The sequence below is a fragment of the Peromyscus leucopus genome, chromosome 3 (genome assembly GCF_004664715.2).
Source record: "Peromyscus leucopus breed LL Stock chromosome 3, UCI_PerLeu_2.1, whole genome shotgun sequence".
Taxonomy (NCBI): Eukaryota; Metazoa; Chordata; class Mammalia; order Rodentia; family Cricetidae; genus Peromyscus; species Peromyscus leucopus.
Genome location: NC_051065.1, coordinates 108,874,807 through 108,891,113, shown reverse-complemented (window position 1 = coordinate 108,891,113; position 16,307 = coordinate 108,874,807). Strand labels below are relative to the sequence as shown.

General features: G+C 42.6%; 1 protein-coding gene across 1 annotated transcript in view; it reads left to right on the top strand.

Moving 5' to 3' along the window:
* Positions 1–16,307, top strand: part of Adamts9 (ADAM metallopeptidase with thrombospondin type 1 motif 9) — a 162,898-nt gene that overhangs the window by 24,177 nt on the left and 122,414 nt on the right. Inside the window, exons 4-11 of the mRNA XM_028855107.2 lie at positions 6,649–6,931; positions 7,252–7,258; positions 9,525–9,608; positions 9,710–9,825; positions 10,844–10,884; positions 10,999–11,104; positions 14,183–14,329; positions 15,843–15,984. Of these exons, the coding sequence (XP_028710940.1) occupies positions 6,649–6,931; positions 7,252–7,258; positions 9,525–9,608; positions 9,710–9,825; positions 10,844–10,884; positions 10,999–11,104; positions 14,183–14,329; positions 15,843–15,984 (926 nt within the window). The remainder of the gene's footprint in view (positions 1–6,648; positions 6,932–7,251; positions 7,259–9,524; positions 9,609–9,709; positions 9,826–10,843; positions 10,885–10,998; positions 11,105–14,182; positions 14,330–15,842; positions 15,985–16,307) is intronic.

Sequence of the window (16,307 nt, the reverse complement as noted above, 5' to 3'; positions counted from 1 at the left end):
TGTTTTAAATAAAACTACTGATTTATCTTTGAGAATTTCATATGTGTGCTGTATTTACATCAATCTTCTCTTCCTTTCAATTAATTCCTTCCAAGTCCATCTTACTCTTCAAATTCATGACCCCTTATTCTTTAGTTATGATTTACACACACACACACACACACACACACACACACACACACACATCACTCACTCACTCACCCGCTATAGTTTATAAGCACAGTTTGCTGAGATCACTGAGTGTTGCTCACATGTGTTAGGGCTGACCTCTTGAGATTTGCTAGCCTGGCAGTGCCTTGTCCCTGCGGAAGACTGATTCTCCGTCTCTTCAGCACCTGTCAATGGCCTGTAGTTATTCTAGGGGTGAAGGCTATGAAGTTACCCCCACACAGGAGGTTCCGTGGGTGCTCTTTCTTTGCCACGTGTGGAGGACCCTACATAACCACAAACATCCCACCCTAGTACTTTGTCTCTCCCAACCTGCCCCATGTTCCCTGAGCCTTAGATGTAGGGATACCTTGTAGGGATATCAATGAGGACTGGGCACCCACAGTCAGTTTGTAGGCATTTTGTCCATTTGTGGCTTTCTGTCATGATCTCTGTGGCTACAAAAGGAAGCTTCCTTAGCTATGGGTGAGAGCTGCACTCATCTGTGGACATAGGATAAGTGTTTAGCATGCACTTGAAAAGTGGCAGTACTAAGTTCCCATCTAGGTTTCACAGTTTCACCGGACATGGAGAGCAGGCTGTGTTTACAGTGCCAGGCATGAGTCCTTCTTATTAGAAGGCCTTAGGTCCAACTAGATGGCTGTTGGTTTCCTCCAGGGCGTAAGTGCCACTGTTGTGCCTTTCAAGATATCTTGCCATTCTGGTCATTGCTGTTTGTAGGCATTGTTCCTGGATTGGACTATTGGTGTTTTGCTCCTTTGGCAGCTTGCATGGCTCCTTCTGGTCCTATGAGAGCTAACCCTCATGGAGGAGGCTTCCAGGTCACTTTCAGCTCCATCCTTCCGAGTCCTTATCCTTGGGTTAACAGTGTGTGGAGTCTTCGGCAGTTCCTGGGAATCAACCAAAGGCAATGGTCTATATTGTTTTAGGTGGTTTCATAAACTCCCCTGACCAACAACTGGAAAGAAGGTCTCCTATGTCTGGCACTGGGAACTATTTTGTTAGGTAGTCTATATTTCTTGGGGAACATTGCCATCCCAAGTGGCATAACTTCATTTAAACTATATACACATATATGTACACACACACACACACACACACACACGCATGCACGCACGCACGCACGCACGCACGCACTTCCAGTAATTTCCACTCCGTGTCCTGTTTTACCCATTTCCCTCTTCATAGCACCTGAATCCTGCTGTTCCCTTCCCTATAGCTGTGTCTCCCCCTTCCTCTCCACTCACTGTGGTCCCTCTTTATTTTCCTGGTTTCTGCAGTTACTCTAAGCATACTTTACATCTAAAGATTTGGAGCTAAGAGCCACATGTGAGAAAAAAAGCATGTGTCATTTGCCTTTCTGGGTCTGAGTTGACTCATTCAGTATAATATTTTGTTTGGTTTTTGTTTGATTTTTCAAGACATTTTCTCTGTGTAGTGCTGGCTATGTGGAACTAGTTCTGTAGACCAGGCTAGCCTTGAACTCAGAGCTTCGCTGTGCCTCCTGAGTGCTAGCGTTAAAGATGTGTGCCACCATGTCCAGCTTTCACTCAGTATAATATTTTCTAATTCCATCCATTTACCTGCAAATTTCGTGATTTCATTTTTCTTTCAGCTGAATATGTACCACATTTTGATTATCCGTTCATCAGGTGAAGGACATTAAGTTGTTTACACTTCCTGGCTATTGTGAGTAAAGTAGCAATGAATTTGGCTGGGCAAGTGTCTGTGGAGTAGAATGTCAAGTCTTTTGAGCACATGCCAATGAGTGGTATAGTGAGGCTCTGTGGTAGATCTAGTTTTAGCATCTTAAGGTTTGACCACACTGATTTCCATAGTGACTGGACCAGTTTACAATCCCACCCACAACGAATTTCTCCTGTCCCCATCCTTGCTGGCATTTGTTGTTGGTTGTTTTGTTGATCTTAGCTATCCTACCTGGTGTTAGATGAAGTCTCAGAGCAGTTTGAATCTGAATCTCCTAACTGGTGAAGATGTTAAATACTTCTTAGAGATATCTCTTAGCCATTGTTATTTCTTCTTTTGAGAACAATCTGTTCAGATCCCTAGCCCATTTTTTTTTTTTTTAAATTGGGTCATTTGTTCTCTTTGCTCTGTTTTTTGAGTTCCTTCTATGTTCTGGATATTAATTGTCTATTAGATACACAGTGGGCAGAGATACTCTCCCGCTCTATGGGCTTCCTCTTCACTCTGAGTATTTCTTTCACTGGACAGGACCTTTTTAGTTTTATAAGGTCCTGTCTGTCAATGATTGGCTTTAATTCCTGGGCAGATGGAGTCTTGTTTAGAATGTCCTTCCCCAAAATTTCAGTAAAGTGGCAGGATACAAAATCAACTTAATAAAATCAGAAGCCTTTCTGTGGGTCAGCAAGAAACAATCTGAAAAAGAGATTATGGAAACAATTCCACTCACAACAGCTTCAAAAACTGAAAAATAACCTTAACCAAGGAGGTGAAAGACCTCCACAGTGAAAATCCCAGAGACTGAGCAGATACTAGAAGATGGAAAGTCCTCCCATGCTCCTGGATTGGCAGAATTAGTACCGTGAGAATGCCTATTCTACCAAAGCCATCTACAAATGTAATACAATCTCTATCAAAATTCCTACAACATTCTTCACAGAAGTAGAAAAAAAATCTAAAATTGAACTGGAACCTCGAAATTCTAATAGCCAAAGCAATGCTGAGGGGGAAAAAATGCTGGGGGGATTTTAACTCCAGATTTCAAGATATATTACAGAGCTATAGTAATAAAAACAGAGTGGTAAAGGCCAAAAACGTATAGATCAATGAAGCAAAATAGAAGACTCACATATAAGTACATGTAGCTACAGGCATCTGACATTTGACAAGGATGCCAAAAATACACACTGGGGAAAAGACAGCAGCATCTTCAACAAGTGGTGCTGGGAAGCTGGGCGTCCACAGGTAGAAGAATGAAATTAGCCCTGTATCTATCACCTTGCACAAAGATCTACTCTAAATTAATCAGAGACCCCAGTGTGGAACCCGAAATATTGAAACTGATAGAAGAAAACATCCTGTATTTTGAAAACTATGTTATTGAATCACAATTCTCTGACCATACTAGTCACTCATTTAATGTATAAATCAGCATTTTTGGGGTATGTCCACAGATAAGTGAAGATATTACAGTCTATTTTAGCATATTTTAGCATTTTTACTTTGAGATTAAAACACTGTCCTCTTTAGGGGTCACTTTCCTCTTCTCTTCCTTACCACATCCCCAGCCTGAAGCAACTGTTCCTTTGCCTCCTTGCTCTACCTGAATTCTTATTCTGAGCATTTCATATGACTGAATTAATGGTGACTGATACCTGTCATTTTGTTGATAAAGTTCTACACAGTGTCTTCTAATGACCCAAAGATCAAATCATTGGGAAAGTTCAAACTCTAAGCCTGGTGCAGTCAATAATCAGAAGGACCTGAGTTCAATCCCTAGAACCCACATGGCAAACAAAAGCTTGTATGTAGTGGTGTATACTTGTGATCCCAGCAATGGAGAGATGGAGAGAGGCAGATCCCCAGGGCTCATTGGTCATCCCGTCTTGCCTTCTTGGTGAGCACCAGATTCCAGAGAGAGACTTTCAAAAACTGGTGTGGGCAGATATTGGGGAACTATATATGAGGTTGTCTGCTGATCTCCACGTGCATAAACACATACATCCCTCCCCCACACCCCCCACAAAAGGACATTCACAGATGGCATTAAGCAAGGATTATTTCCTATGAAATCGATGGAGTATTTTCTTAATGTGTGAAGTAATTTTGCGTTTCAACATGTCTCACTTACCTAATGTAAAAAGCAAACTCTCCTGAAAAATGTCCACTGGTAACTAGCTAGTTCCCAGCTCAGGTTCCCTTTGGTAATGGTTAACCAAGCTATAAACTGGTTTTAACCTTTAGCTGTTGGAAAATCTCGCCAAGTGGTGAGAGTACAGTGCAGGGTGCTGGTCAGCTATGTGCCTGAGTCCTCCCACCTGTGTTCACTGCTGTGTAACTTCAGTCAACTGTTCAGCTTCTTGATAGGCATTTACTTATCTATAAAGCAGAGGTCATTTTCTCAGTTTGAAAGTGGTGTAACGTGTGAGGTTATACACAAGATTAAGAAACAAATATTGCCGTTCCTGGCCTATTTTAGATGTCTAATTCGTATCTGTTCTGTAGCAGCAATCTTAGAAGGTGTTGTGAATAAAATCAAACCTGTGAGCCAGGTATTGCGGTGAAGCTGGAAGATCAGAGATACAGAACAGGCCACAGCTAACCTCACCTGGCCAACTTCTCAGCTGGTCTCTTTTCCTCAGACTGGAAGCTTCTGTGTCCTCATCCCCATGGCTCTCAGATGAACTGTGCTGCTAGAAAGCCTAAAAGCTTAAACAGCCAAATGCTTCTAGTTCCTGGTCCTCACGCCTTATATATCTTTCTGCCTTCTACCATCACTCCCTGGGATTAAAGGCTTGCTTTCTGGGATTAAAGGCATGAGTCACCATGCTGACTGTATCCTTGAACACACAGAGATCCGCTTAGCTCTGCCTCCCAAGAGCTGGGATTAAAGGCGTGCACCACCACCGCCCAGCTTCTGCTATGGCTTGCTATTAGCTCTGACCCCCAGGCAACTTTATTTATTAACATACAAATAAAATCACATTTCAGTACAAATAAAATATCACCACTGTTCTATATACATCTGGTGACATGAAACTTGAATGGCAGCCTAGCTAATTGGCATTGGTATACTGGGAATATGCTTGAAAGAGAGACTAGGAGAAAATGTCCAATAGTACATGCTCCCAAGTCCTGGGCTTTGGGTTAGTTGTGTTATCTGTAGTTGCATTGCATAGGACCTGTTTGACAGTTTGAAAAAGTTTCACCATTTTAATAATCAAAATATTCAAGGTGGTCCAGTGCACATCCTGGGCTTAATTTTTTTTAAGCAAGTTGTCAAGTATTTGGGTGTTTCAAATATGAAACCACTCAAGAGTTTAACCTTTTGGTTTGTATTTGTTTGGTATTGATGAAAGGAATTTTTTCTCAGGTCTTAGCCACTGCAGCATACTTCTTAGTCATACAATTCTGCTTTGTCATTATAGCATGAATGCATATCTATGAACTGATAAGCAAGGTAACTGATTAAATCGAGTTTTATTCCAAATGTGTTTTCGCAGGCTCTTTTATGTGTACTCTGTTTGTTCTGTGATTGGTGATATGAAAATTGAATAGTACACTTCAAAATTTGAGCTTACTATGAAGCACTTTAGGAACAGTTTAAGCCTAGCTTCCGTGGATGTACACACACACACACACACACACACACACACACACACACACACGCACACACACACGCACGCCGCACACACGCACACACACACACACACACACACACACGCACCCCTAGAAGGCCTGGAGATTCATCAAGCTACCTTGGCAAAAGCCACAGGCCGAACTGCTGGCCCACACTCTGCCCTGATCTGCTTCTTTTGCAAAGAATCCATTGCAAAGAATCCATTGCAAGCTCGGAGACACTGAACGGCAGTGACTCTGTTCTTCTGTTTCACTTGGGATGGCGACCTGATAAAGAAATAGAATACTTGATTCTGTGTTTTCTAATGTCTTTCATATTGTCTTTAGCCAGTTACCTCTCAGACCTCTCTCTCTCTCTCTGCTGTCTGCCATTGAATTAAAAAAAAAAAAAAAAAAAAAAAAAAACATTTAAAAGGGAATATAATTTTCCTTCCTTCAAACTCTGTTATAAAATTGACTTTTACTCTATCCATGATAAAGATCAATGGATAAGAATCATTTAAATACTAACAAGGCTTTTGTTACCCAAAGGAAGGAACCATATGCTGCCATTTCCCATAACCCAAGCCTGACATTCTGGAGTAATCGGTGTGCATCAACTGAAGCTTCCTTGGGAAGCTAGTCTTAGACACGTAGGCTCGTCAGAGTGAGTGTGGCTTGAGTTCTATTTATACAGCTCATAGTCTGCAGTTTATTTTGTATGACATTTGACTATAGAGGCATTTTGTTTACTTGTGTGTTTGTGAGTGTGGTGTGTGTATGTGCACGTGTGTGTGTGTACCTGTGGAAGCTAGAGGTCAATATTGTTTGGTGTATTCCATGGTTCTCCATCTTGTTTTTTGAGATCATGTCTCTCATTAAATGTGAAGCTCACCAACTCAGCTATACTGGCTTACCAGTGAATTCCAAGAGTCTGCCTGTGTCTGCCTCCCCAGCCAGGATATTTCAGTTCCCAGAACCAACCTGCCTGTCTATATGGGTGCCAGGGATCCAAAGTCAGGTCCTTGTGTTTGGACAGCAAACACTTTACCAACTGAGCCATCTTATTACCTAAAGGCATCATTTTAAAACATGCACAATGTTTAGTACAAGTGTAGACTGCTGTGTAAGGAATGAATGTCATCTGATTTCTTACAGAATTCAAAAACAGTCACAATAAAGACAAGCGGAAAACCAGAATGCAAAAACAGAGAAAGAGGAACAGCCTGGCTGACGATGTGGCTCTGTTAAGGAGCAGCTTGGCAACAAAAGTGTTCTCTGGGTACAGCAATAAGACAAACAGCACGAGGGACAGGAGGAACCACAAAAGAACCAAACGCTTCCTGTCCTACCCACGGTTTGTAGAAGTGATGGTGGTAGCTGACCACAGAATGGTTTTGTACCACGGAGCAAACCTTCAGCATTATATTTTAACCCTGATGTCGAATTGTAAGTATACCACACTGAAGGCGATTCATGAGCCGACTCAGTGTGCTGCTGAGGGAGGGGTTTTCTTTTCCATTCTGATTCTAGCATCGGTCAGGGCTGGCATGTCAGCCATTCAGGCAAACGACCCAAGAGTATGTGGCTGTTCACTGGTTGCCTTTATATCAGAAAGGTAGTGGGTATTGGTAGTGAATGTCGATTCTCTGCTAGATAGTGCATTTGTTACTTGAAAAGCATTGTTTCTAATCCTTCTGGCAATGGGCTGAGGCTGGGCTGCCATCCTCATTTTATGGACACGAACACTGAATCTCCAAGGAGTTATGTTACCTGCCTATGGTCAGGCACAGCTAGCAGGAGGCGTAGATGCCGCATGTGACCCTCAGCCTGTTTGTCCTGGAACCTCAAGTTCTCTGTCTAACTTAGGAGCTTTGCACAGCCTGGTAGTCCTGTGTGGTGCTGGTTTGGAGTCCCGGTCACCCATGATGCATTTTCAGAATGCAACTGCTCAGTCTTGCTTCTTACTCAGGGTGATAATCAAGTAGGCTAGGGATGACGCTTAGGAATTTCTGCATTTTTCTACTCCTGTATTATATTGGAAACAAGAAATCTGCGTGATTGGAAAATCAAGTCAAACCTAACATGACATATCCTTCTCTCTATTTGTTCCCTGCACCTTCCAAGAGGAACTGTTATTAAAGTTCCTGTTGTTTCTAGCAATAAAAAAAAGTATGATCTAATTCACATATTTAATTTTGAATATTCTAGTGGGTACATTTTAAAGAAAGTAACAAAAGAGATAAAATTAATTCTAATCTATTTTTGTACCTGTGTAGTATTATTTCAACAATTATGATGAAGGAATTTACATAAAGTGTTTTCTATACTAAGCCTTCAAAATCCAGTTTCTGCCCATTCAACTAACCATGTATCAAAAATATTTGCCAAGGCTAGAGAGCTAGCCCAGCCAACAAAGGGCTTCCCTTACACATGAGGACCTGAGTTCAATCACAGTGTATATGTAAACAGCAGATGTGGTGGTTTGCACTTGTAATCCCAGCACCAGGGAGGAAGAGAAAGGCACACTGCCCTTTTGACTGGCTCCCAGCTAGTAAGAGATCCTGCTCTAAAAAAAACAAAGGTGGACAGCTTCCCAGAAAAAAAAAAAAAAAAAAAAAACACTACACATGCACATCCACATTTGTGCACTCAAATGCATACACACATATGCACATGTACACACAAACACACACATGCACATGCATGCGCACATACACACAGACTTCATAAAAAAGCTTGTACCTATGCTAAACTTAACATATAAACTTTCTTCTTATTCCCTCATCGAATATGACATAAGTAGCCCCGAGATGACTGAAAAGCTGTGGAAGATTGTCCACAGGCTCCTTGTAGATGATGCACCATGTTACAGAGGCAGCATTCCATGGTTTACTGTCCTCAGCTATCCTGGAGCCAAGCTCCCAGAGATACAGAGAAATGACTTCACAACTTCCATGCAAGCAGAAAGGGAACATTCTCATATACTCCCTTATACCTGGTGGTGCATGGAGATGTGATGTCACTCATTTCCCCTTTATGGATTAACCCTTCTTTACCTGGACAACAGCCTGCTTTGAATGAATTTCCCGGAAGCATTGTAAAAAGCCACCATGCTTCGGAATGTTGCTTTTAGGCTGCCTCTTCCCTCCTCGTGGCCTGTCCTGCTCCTTGCTTTGTCCCTTGCTGCTGAGGGCCATCCCCACATGGTACCCAATCAGCTTCCCTCCCACCTGCCTGCCCTCACTTCTGTCCTCACATGTTCCATATGCCCCCAGCCTTCTCATACCTAGGGGACAGAAGGAAACCCAAGTAGACCTTGCAAGCCCCAGCTCCATGTCTACCCCATTATTTCAGGTCTATCAGAGACCTTTGACTACAGTAGCAGCTCTTGGATCAGATAACCTAGTCAACTCTAGTTCTGCTGCTAACCACTGTACAGTCTTAGACAAGTTACTCAATTTCTCTGAGCTTCCATGACCACTCTGTTTCAACGAGACGGTAGTAGTACCTAGCCCAGAGTTTTGCTGTGGGAACTAAATGCAAATCCAGTTTTCTTCCAGAATCTAGTTTATGGTAAGTGACAGTGAATGTAGCTGACATAGTAAGTTATGATAACAAACAATGCAGAAACAGGTTACACTGCTGTTGAGCATTATAAATGGACAATGAGCATGAGGAACAAGAGCCAGCATTTATGTGGGAACCCAGGACTCCAAAGGACAGGAAAGTGCTTGATGGGAAATTAATATGTAATGCTTTGGAACAAGTAACTATTAAGTCAGACGATGATTCAGCTTCAAGGAAAAATACCTCAGAATTTAAATTTGCTAGAGTTCATTTTTATCTAAAACTGCCATCTATGAATTTTACAAAGAGACTATAAATCAGTGTTTATACAGTGAACATTCAGAACCGTAAAACACATGTGTTGCATGAAACATAAAAAGTGCTGGAACCCAACCTGAGAAGTGAATTGCTTATTGCTTACACAGAGTCCATCATTAACTTTGAAAAATTTATCTCGGTTGCAGGTAGCTTCTATCTATAAAGACTCAAGTATTGGAAATTTAATTAATATTGTTATTGTGAACTTAGTTGTGATTCATAATGAACAGGTAATAAAGTTTATTTTTCTCTCTTCTTCTATCTGTATCCGAAATGGCATATCTAATTGGTGTTGTTGCATAGACCAAGAGCAATTCTTCTCTGTGTTTAGGAAGGACCTTCCATAAATTTCAATGCCCAGACAACATTAAAAAACTTTTGCCAGTGGCAGCACGCCAAGAACCACTTAGGTGGGATACAGCACGACACTGCTGTCCTGGTCACAAGGTAAATGCTGATTCCTCATATCTTGCGGGTGTCAGGTCACTTTGATGGGAAGGGTCCCTCGTTGCTGGTAGCCAGTCCTACACGGGAAGTTCTCAGCGAAGTCACTCTGGACAATTTATACAGAGAGTTCTTTGTTGAACAGGCTACCCCGAGCATGTCAGTACTTTTGGCGGCATGCATCTCTGCTCTCTCTACACATCAGTAGAACTCTGGCCTCTCGATTATGACCACTGGCAAGGTCACCAGACACTGCTGCATATGTCATGAGGGTGCGGGAGGGTACCCTTCTGCCTGAGAATCTCTTAACATGTACATGCCCCATGAGGACTCAGTATGCAAGGCAGGCCTGAAAACAAATGACCTTCTGTAGCAGGGGAAGCCGCTGGCCGAATCCAGCTGGTGACTGCCATGTAGGACTTAAGTCTAAGTGTTGCCAACTTACGTGATTTTTTTTTTTCAAGAAGCCAGAAAGAAGGAATTTTTTGAATGAAAATTTCCCAATTTTTATATGATAAGCTACTCTCAAAGAATGTTTTAAGAATGTACAAGCAAGAAGGAGATGCTGGCTTAATGGTTTCTCTTATCATGGACTGTCTCTGACATAGTTATAAACACTCTTGTTGTCCCACAAGCCCTTGCTGGAGATTGAATCCAGGGCTGTGCCCTTGCATGTGGACTTTACACCAAAGCCACAACCGCCAGCCCGTCACTCCTCTTAAATGAACTCAGAGAACAGTGAGCACTTTGCAGTAGGCACTGAGGAAAGTTTCCCCGAGGTGGGCTGGGGCACGGCTAATCATTCTGTGGCTACTCTGGAGACAGCAGTAGACGTCTCCATGTAACCTTTAACCTTTAAGTCTATGGTTCCTGACGCTTGGGGAGTTGCAAAACCCTGGCTGGCCTTGTTAGTTTATGTTTTGTTATCCCTGTCCCCCCAAAATGGACCGGAAGTCTGAGGATTTTCCTGTGCTGACCTTTACTCTGGTGTTGTCATGGCCTAAGTCTCTTTTGCTTCTAGGGAGGATATCTGCAGAGCTCAGGACAAATGTGACACCTTAGGTGAGTCTCGTGCATGTCCCCATGGCTACAATGGTTTCCTCGATGTTTCTCTTCCGAGTCACAGTCGCTTCTAAAAGTAAATCCATGTTGGTTTCTCCCCTTCTCTCCGACTAGGTCTTGCTGAACTGGGAACCATTTGTGACCCCTACAGAAGTTGTTCCATTAGTGAAGACAGTGGGTTGAGTACCGCTTTCACAATAGCCCACGAGCTGGGCCATGTGTAAGTCATTCCATTCATAGTCTCCTAAAGCCTTGTTTACCTGGGAGTGTTTTCTTAACTTTAATGGAGCCAAGACTTCAGAGTAGATTTGACAGGAAGCTGAACCTTTGCGAGACACTGAGTAAAAGGCGATCCACCCTCTTCAGCCCTAGTTCTGTGTGTCTTTGGTTCAACTGTTTGTGTGTGATGTGCAAAGTCTAATTATTTTTCTCCTCCCACTGGAGACTCAAGGAAAAGATGCATTTTGATTACTTCCTAGCACAGCAAAGGGTGAATTAGCTTGGAGAACTTTCTTGACTCAACATCTGTGTCCAGAAGGTTGCCTCAACGTTGCTCTGGTCCACAGATTTTAACTGATCCAGATCGTTCCGAACTCTGGTTATACATGGCTATAACTCAGACAGTTAGCATCTAAGACAGCGATGTCCCTCCTTCAGAGAAGAAGATGAACAATGCTGCAGAGAAAGATTCAATTTCCAGATTACAACCAGAAAGTGGCCATTATGAGATAACTCTCCTTGTTTGTTTATCTGAGAAAGAGCACAGAGAGGAGACAGGGCAAATCAGTGTGGATTTACCAGAAATTATTCTGATTTGGGAACACATTAGTGTGTTTCTAAAATAATTACAGTGCATATCATTTGTATCTTTAAAATGGTTTTCTCAAGAGAATCATTAGTGTAGTGGAGCTGTACGTCCTTTTGGGTCAGATTTGAGCTTTGTACACAGCCAACATTATCACGGAAAAGAAAGCTTTTTCAGTTCAAATGCTTTTCAGACATCTCTTGTATATGCTGTGCTAGGTGTGGAGCAGGGTGTATGCACACACAAAATGCTGCATGCACACACCCAGAAGTTCAATTCAACAAGTGCCTTTCACCCTTTCCCTTTTCATACACCTTTGCTGTTTCCTCCCAAGGAAACTTTATCACAGATCTAATGTTTAGAATGTAATCCAGGACTTTAGCATAGGCAGGCTAGACTGGCTTAGTTAACATCTCCGTGGCCTTTCTGATTCCTGAGACATATTCATGAACTGCAGAGGATCCTCAAGATGACCTATATTTCCAGGTTCTCCATCTGAGTGACACTTTGACCTGAATTATCAGGTGATGAAAGCTCTCTCTGCCTTAGTTGCTGATCTACAAAGTGTAGGGAATAGTAGACTCATTGTTGGCTGTCTGTGGGAGGCTGGTTCCTGGACCTGGCATAAATACCAGACTCTACAGGTACTCAAGCCCTTTTTATGAAGAGGCATTGAATTTTCATGTCACCTGTGCTTATTTGCCATATACATTAAATAATATTTAGATGACTCATAATGCCTAATACAACAAAAATAGCTATTATATTCTATTGACTAGGGGAGAGGGAAGTCCATGCACGTTCTATACCAACACAAGTTTGCCCTCCCCCCTAAATATGTTCATCCACAACTGATGGAACCTGTGGATGTGTGACCCTCGGATGCAGTGAGTCAACTGTACTGTTCCCTGTATCAAATAAGTTATGAAACAGAGCATCTAAAACCCAGAATACGCATCCTAGTATACTATGGATGTGAACAGTCTCAGTTATTATCAATCAGTAAGTATTCAAAAAAATAGGTATTACAGCCCCAGCAGTGAGCAAATGTGCTTATTTAAATAAAAATACATTTCCGTTTATTTGTATGATAAAATAAGTGAACTTGATTTTAGCTAGTTATGGCAAGTTGGGCATAAAGGGCAGCGCCTGTCTACCTAGGGAAAGAAGCCAGGTAGGGTTGGAATGCTCACCTTGGCCTGAGGAGTGCTCGAGTCAGTGTTAGGTTGACTCCATAGCTGGAACCCACAGGCCGGAGCGTATCTTCTTTGAAGAGATGGCCTCTTCAGTATGACAAACTTGGTAAATTTGTCTAATGCAGATCACATTTCCCCGTCTCTACTGGCAAACTGAAGGACCCACATTTTTTAAAGAAAAAAAAAAAAAAAAAAACAGAACACGAAAGAATTAGTGGAGCAGATGCACAGGCTTTAGTCTAGATTTCTCCTTTATAAGAAACAGGTCTACACCCTTCTAGTTCACTCACGTTTCCTGAGTTCAGCATGAACTAGAGAAGGGAATTCCTCTCTTGGTGCTAAATTAACCACCAGCTCAGTTTTCTGATTGACAGCAGTCTTTCCCAGAGAGAAAAGATGACCCTCTGACCCTGTCACCTGGTGGATAATTGCCTGGGCTGGAAGGCCATGTGGGTCATGGAGGGGGTGTGCACTGAGGAAACGCTATCATTTTCCCCCCACTTCCTCTGGTGAAGCCAAGAATGGAAAGTATGTGCGAACGCTGTTGTCACCCGCCCAAGCCCAAGAGGACACTGGCATTGCTCCACAGCTTCCCTCAGGCAGAACGGGAAAGAGTTTAAGAGTCTTCTTGTGCCGGGCTCTTCAGGAAGCCGGCTCCTGTCAGCTGGCATTGGCATGTGAATTGCTGTGCCATCTCTTCCCTCAGCTGGCTGGCCTTGTGTGCCTGGGGTCTCTGTGTGACTTCTTTTGAGTTCATGCACACACCTTACATACCTTCATAATGGCACTTTACTTGATAAACACAGGTGTATCACTTGTCAACCCCGGCCCAGAAATGGGAGATGCAAGGCCCACAAGGATCCTCTTACTACAAAGCACTTAGCTTCCATTTTTTACACCAATTTATTTTTTTTTTATATCAACCATAGGATAGCATCCCACCAAAATCTTGACTCTATGGATTACCCTTTAACTGTCTATTAGGATTTCCAACTACTGTGTTCTAGCACCAACTACAGCACATTCGGAGCCACTGCCATTCCAAAAAGCATACTTAACCCAACAAATGGTTGTGCATTCACTAAAGGCGCCTTATATTAAATTGGATAAAAATCCCCTTGTGTTCTATTTTTCATCTTGAATTGTCTTACAGTTTATTCTGCTCACCTGGACTCAGATGCTTTTCCACAGCACAATAGGCAGTTGCAGTTTTCTCTTGGATGAATTATTAAGCAACAGTGCCGGCATGAACCACTAGGGTACACTGACATTCCCACCATTGTCTCATCGACTTTAGGTTCAATATGCCTCATGATGACAGCAATAAATGCAAAGAAGAAGGTGTGAAGAGCCCCCAGCATGTCATGGCGCCGACACTGAATTTCTACACCAATCCTTGGATGTGGTCCAAGTGCAGTCGAAAATACATCACTGAGTTCTTAGAGTAAGACTTGAAAACTTTCTTTTAGTAACAGCCCCTAGTGCAAGAGTTCTCAACCTGTGGGTCACGACCCCTTTGGGGGATTGAACAACCCTTTCACAGGGGTCGCATTTCAGATATTTACATTACAATTCATAACAGTAGCAAAATTATAGTTATGAAGTAGCAACAAAATAATTTTATGGTTGGGGGTCACCACCGCCTGAGGAACTGAACTAAAGGGAGGCAGCATTGGGAAGGTTGAGAATCACTAATCTAATGCCTGGTCTATACAAAGTAAACCATTAATGGAAAGAAAATGCAGAGTTTCGCATTCCTTTTGGGTTGTTGTTTTTGATAACATTCCTTGGAGGAGGGAAAAAAATTACCCTATGACATCTGTTAGTGCACAGCCTTGCCAGTGTTTGGAAGATTACAAACTGCTCTGAGCAAAGAGTTGGGTTCTTAAAGGGAATATGCAAATATTTTTGCATTTGTGTAATGCTTTGAAATTTATTCAGGTCTTTGGAGAAGGCTGTGATGATGTACTGCTAACCTAATAATCTTGGCTTGGAAGGAATGGGGTAGTGAGAGGTTGCCAGAAGAAAGTTTGTGGTAGAAATAAGGGCATGTTCTTCTCTCTCTCTCTCTCTCTCTCTCTCTCTCTCTCTCTCTCCTTTCTCTTTATGCCCTTTACCTTTTTAAAGACCCAATTACATTATACAAGGTCCACAGATCACAGAATTGGTGCTCTCCTTTCCCAGAGGTGCAGAGGTTAAGCAATTGCCAAAGTTCACTGGTTTACATTTTTGCAACAACAGGTGCCGGAAAGGGGTGGGCTTTCTTCATTAGAACTTACCTGGTATAAATTTTCCAGAAGAAATGTTTGCAGAAACCTGGATGAAACTGAGGGCTGCTGTTTTTCTTCTAAGCAGGTAGCTTGAGATGCTTTCCTGCTTTGAGTCATCTGTTCAACAAACAGTGAATACCTCTTGCTACAGACTGGGCCCTGTACAGAAATAAACAGACGCTAGCTGTGGCCCTAAGATCCTTACAGTCTATTGGGAAGGACTGTAAAAAAAAAAAAAAAAAAAAAAAGCAGATAATGACCCCTGCAGGAGATTGGTGCTCCCTCAGACACTATATTTCCTCCTGGCTCTGTCCTATGTGGAGAATATCTTTCTACAGAGTATGTGTCAAAAATGTAGCTTTAGGGGGCTGGAGAGATGGCTCAGAGGTTAAGAGCACTGACTGCTCTTCTAGAGGTCCTAAGTTCAATTCCCAGCAACCACATAGTGGCTCACAACCATCTGTAATGAGATCTGGCACCCTCCTCTGTATACATAATAAATAAAAAAATAATAAAAAATGTAGCTTTAGCTTCTAGACTTACCCTTGATTTATCCTTGGATGAAGAGAACAGAGCAAAGGCCAAAAGGAACAGTTCTTGCAGCCATTAGGTGTGTGCATGCCCTTTACCCCCATCTGCAACCTTCAGGAACCTATCTCACCATCTGTCTGTTTCTGCTTCCCGTAGCACTGGGTATGGCGAGTGCTTGTTGAATGAACCTGAATCCAGAACCTACCCTTTGCCTTCCCAACTCCCAGGCCTCCTCTACAACGTGAATAAACAATGTGAATTGATTTTTGGGCCAGGTTCTCAGGTGTGCCCATATATGGTAAGTGTTAAGTCGGGGGTAATTTCTGCCCTCGGCTGTTGATTCCGGACTTGTTTGTGGTCACATTTTCCCACTGGGTTCTCACTCTAAATCAGTTACCCAGGTATAGGTTCAGAGTGACCTTGCTGACGGTGGCAGTGCCTGTGATGGGCTTATGAGGCCGTGGTGGGCTCAGTAGGGCAGCATTCAGCCTGAGTTTCCTCACGGCGCTCTCACAATAGCACAAAGGGGAGATGCCATTGTCACTTGGCAGAAAGTCAGAAAGTAAGCCCAAGATTGTGGAGGCCAGCTCACTGTTCTCCTTTTATGCCCTGTAGCTTGTA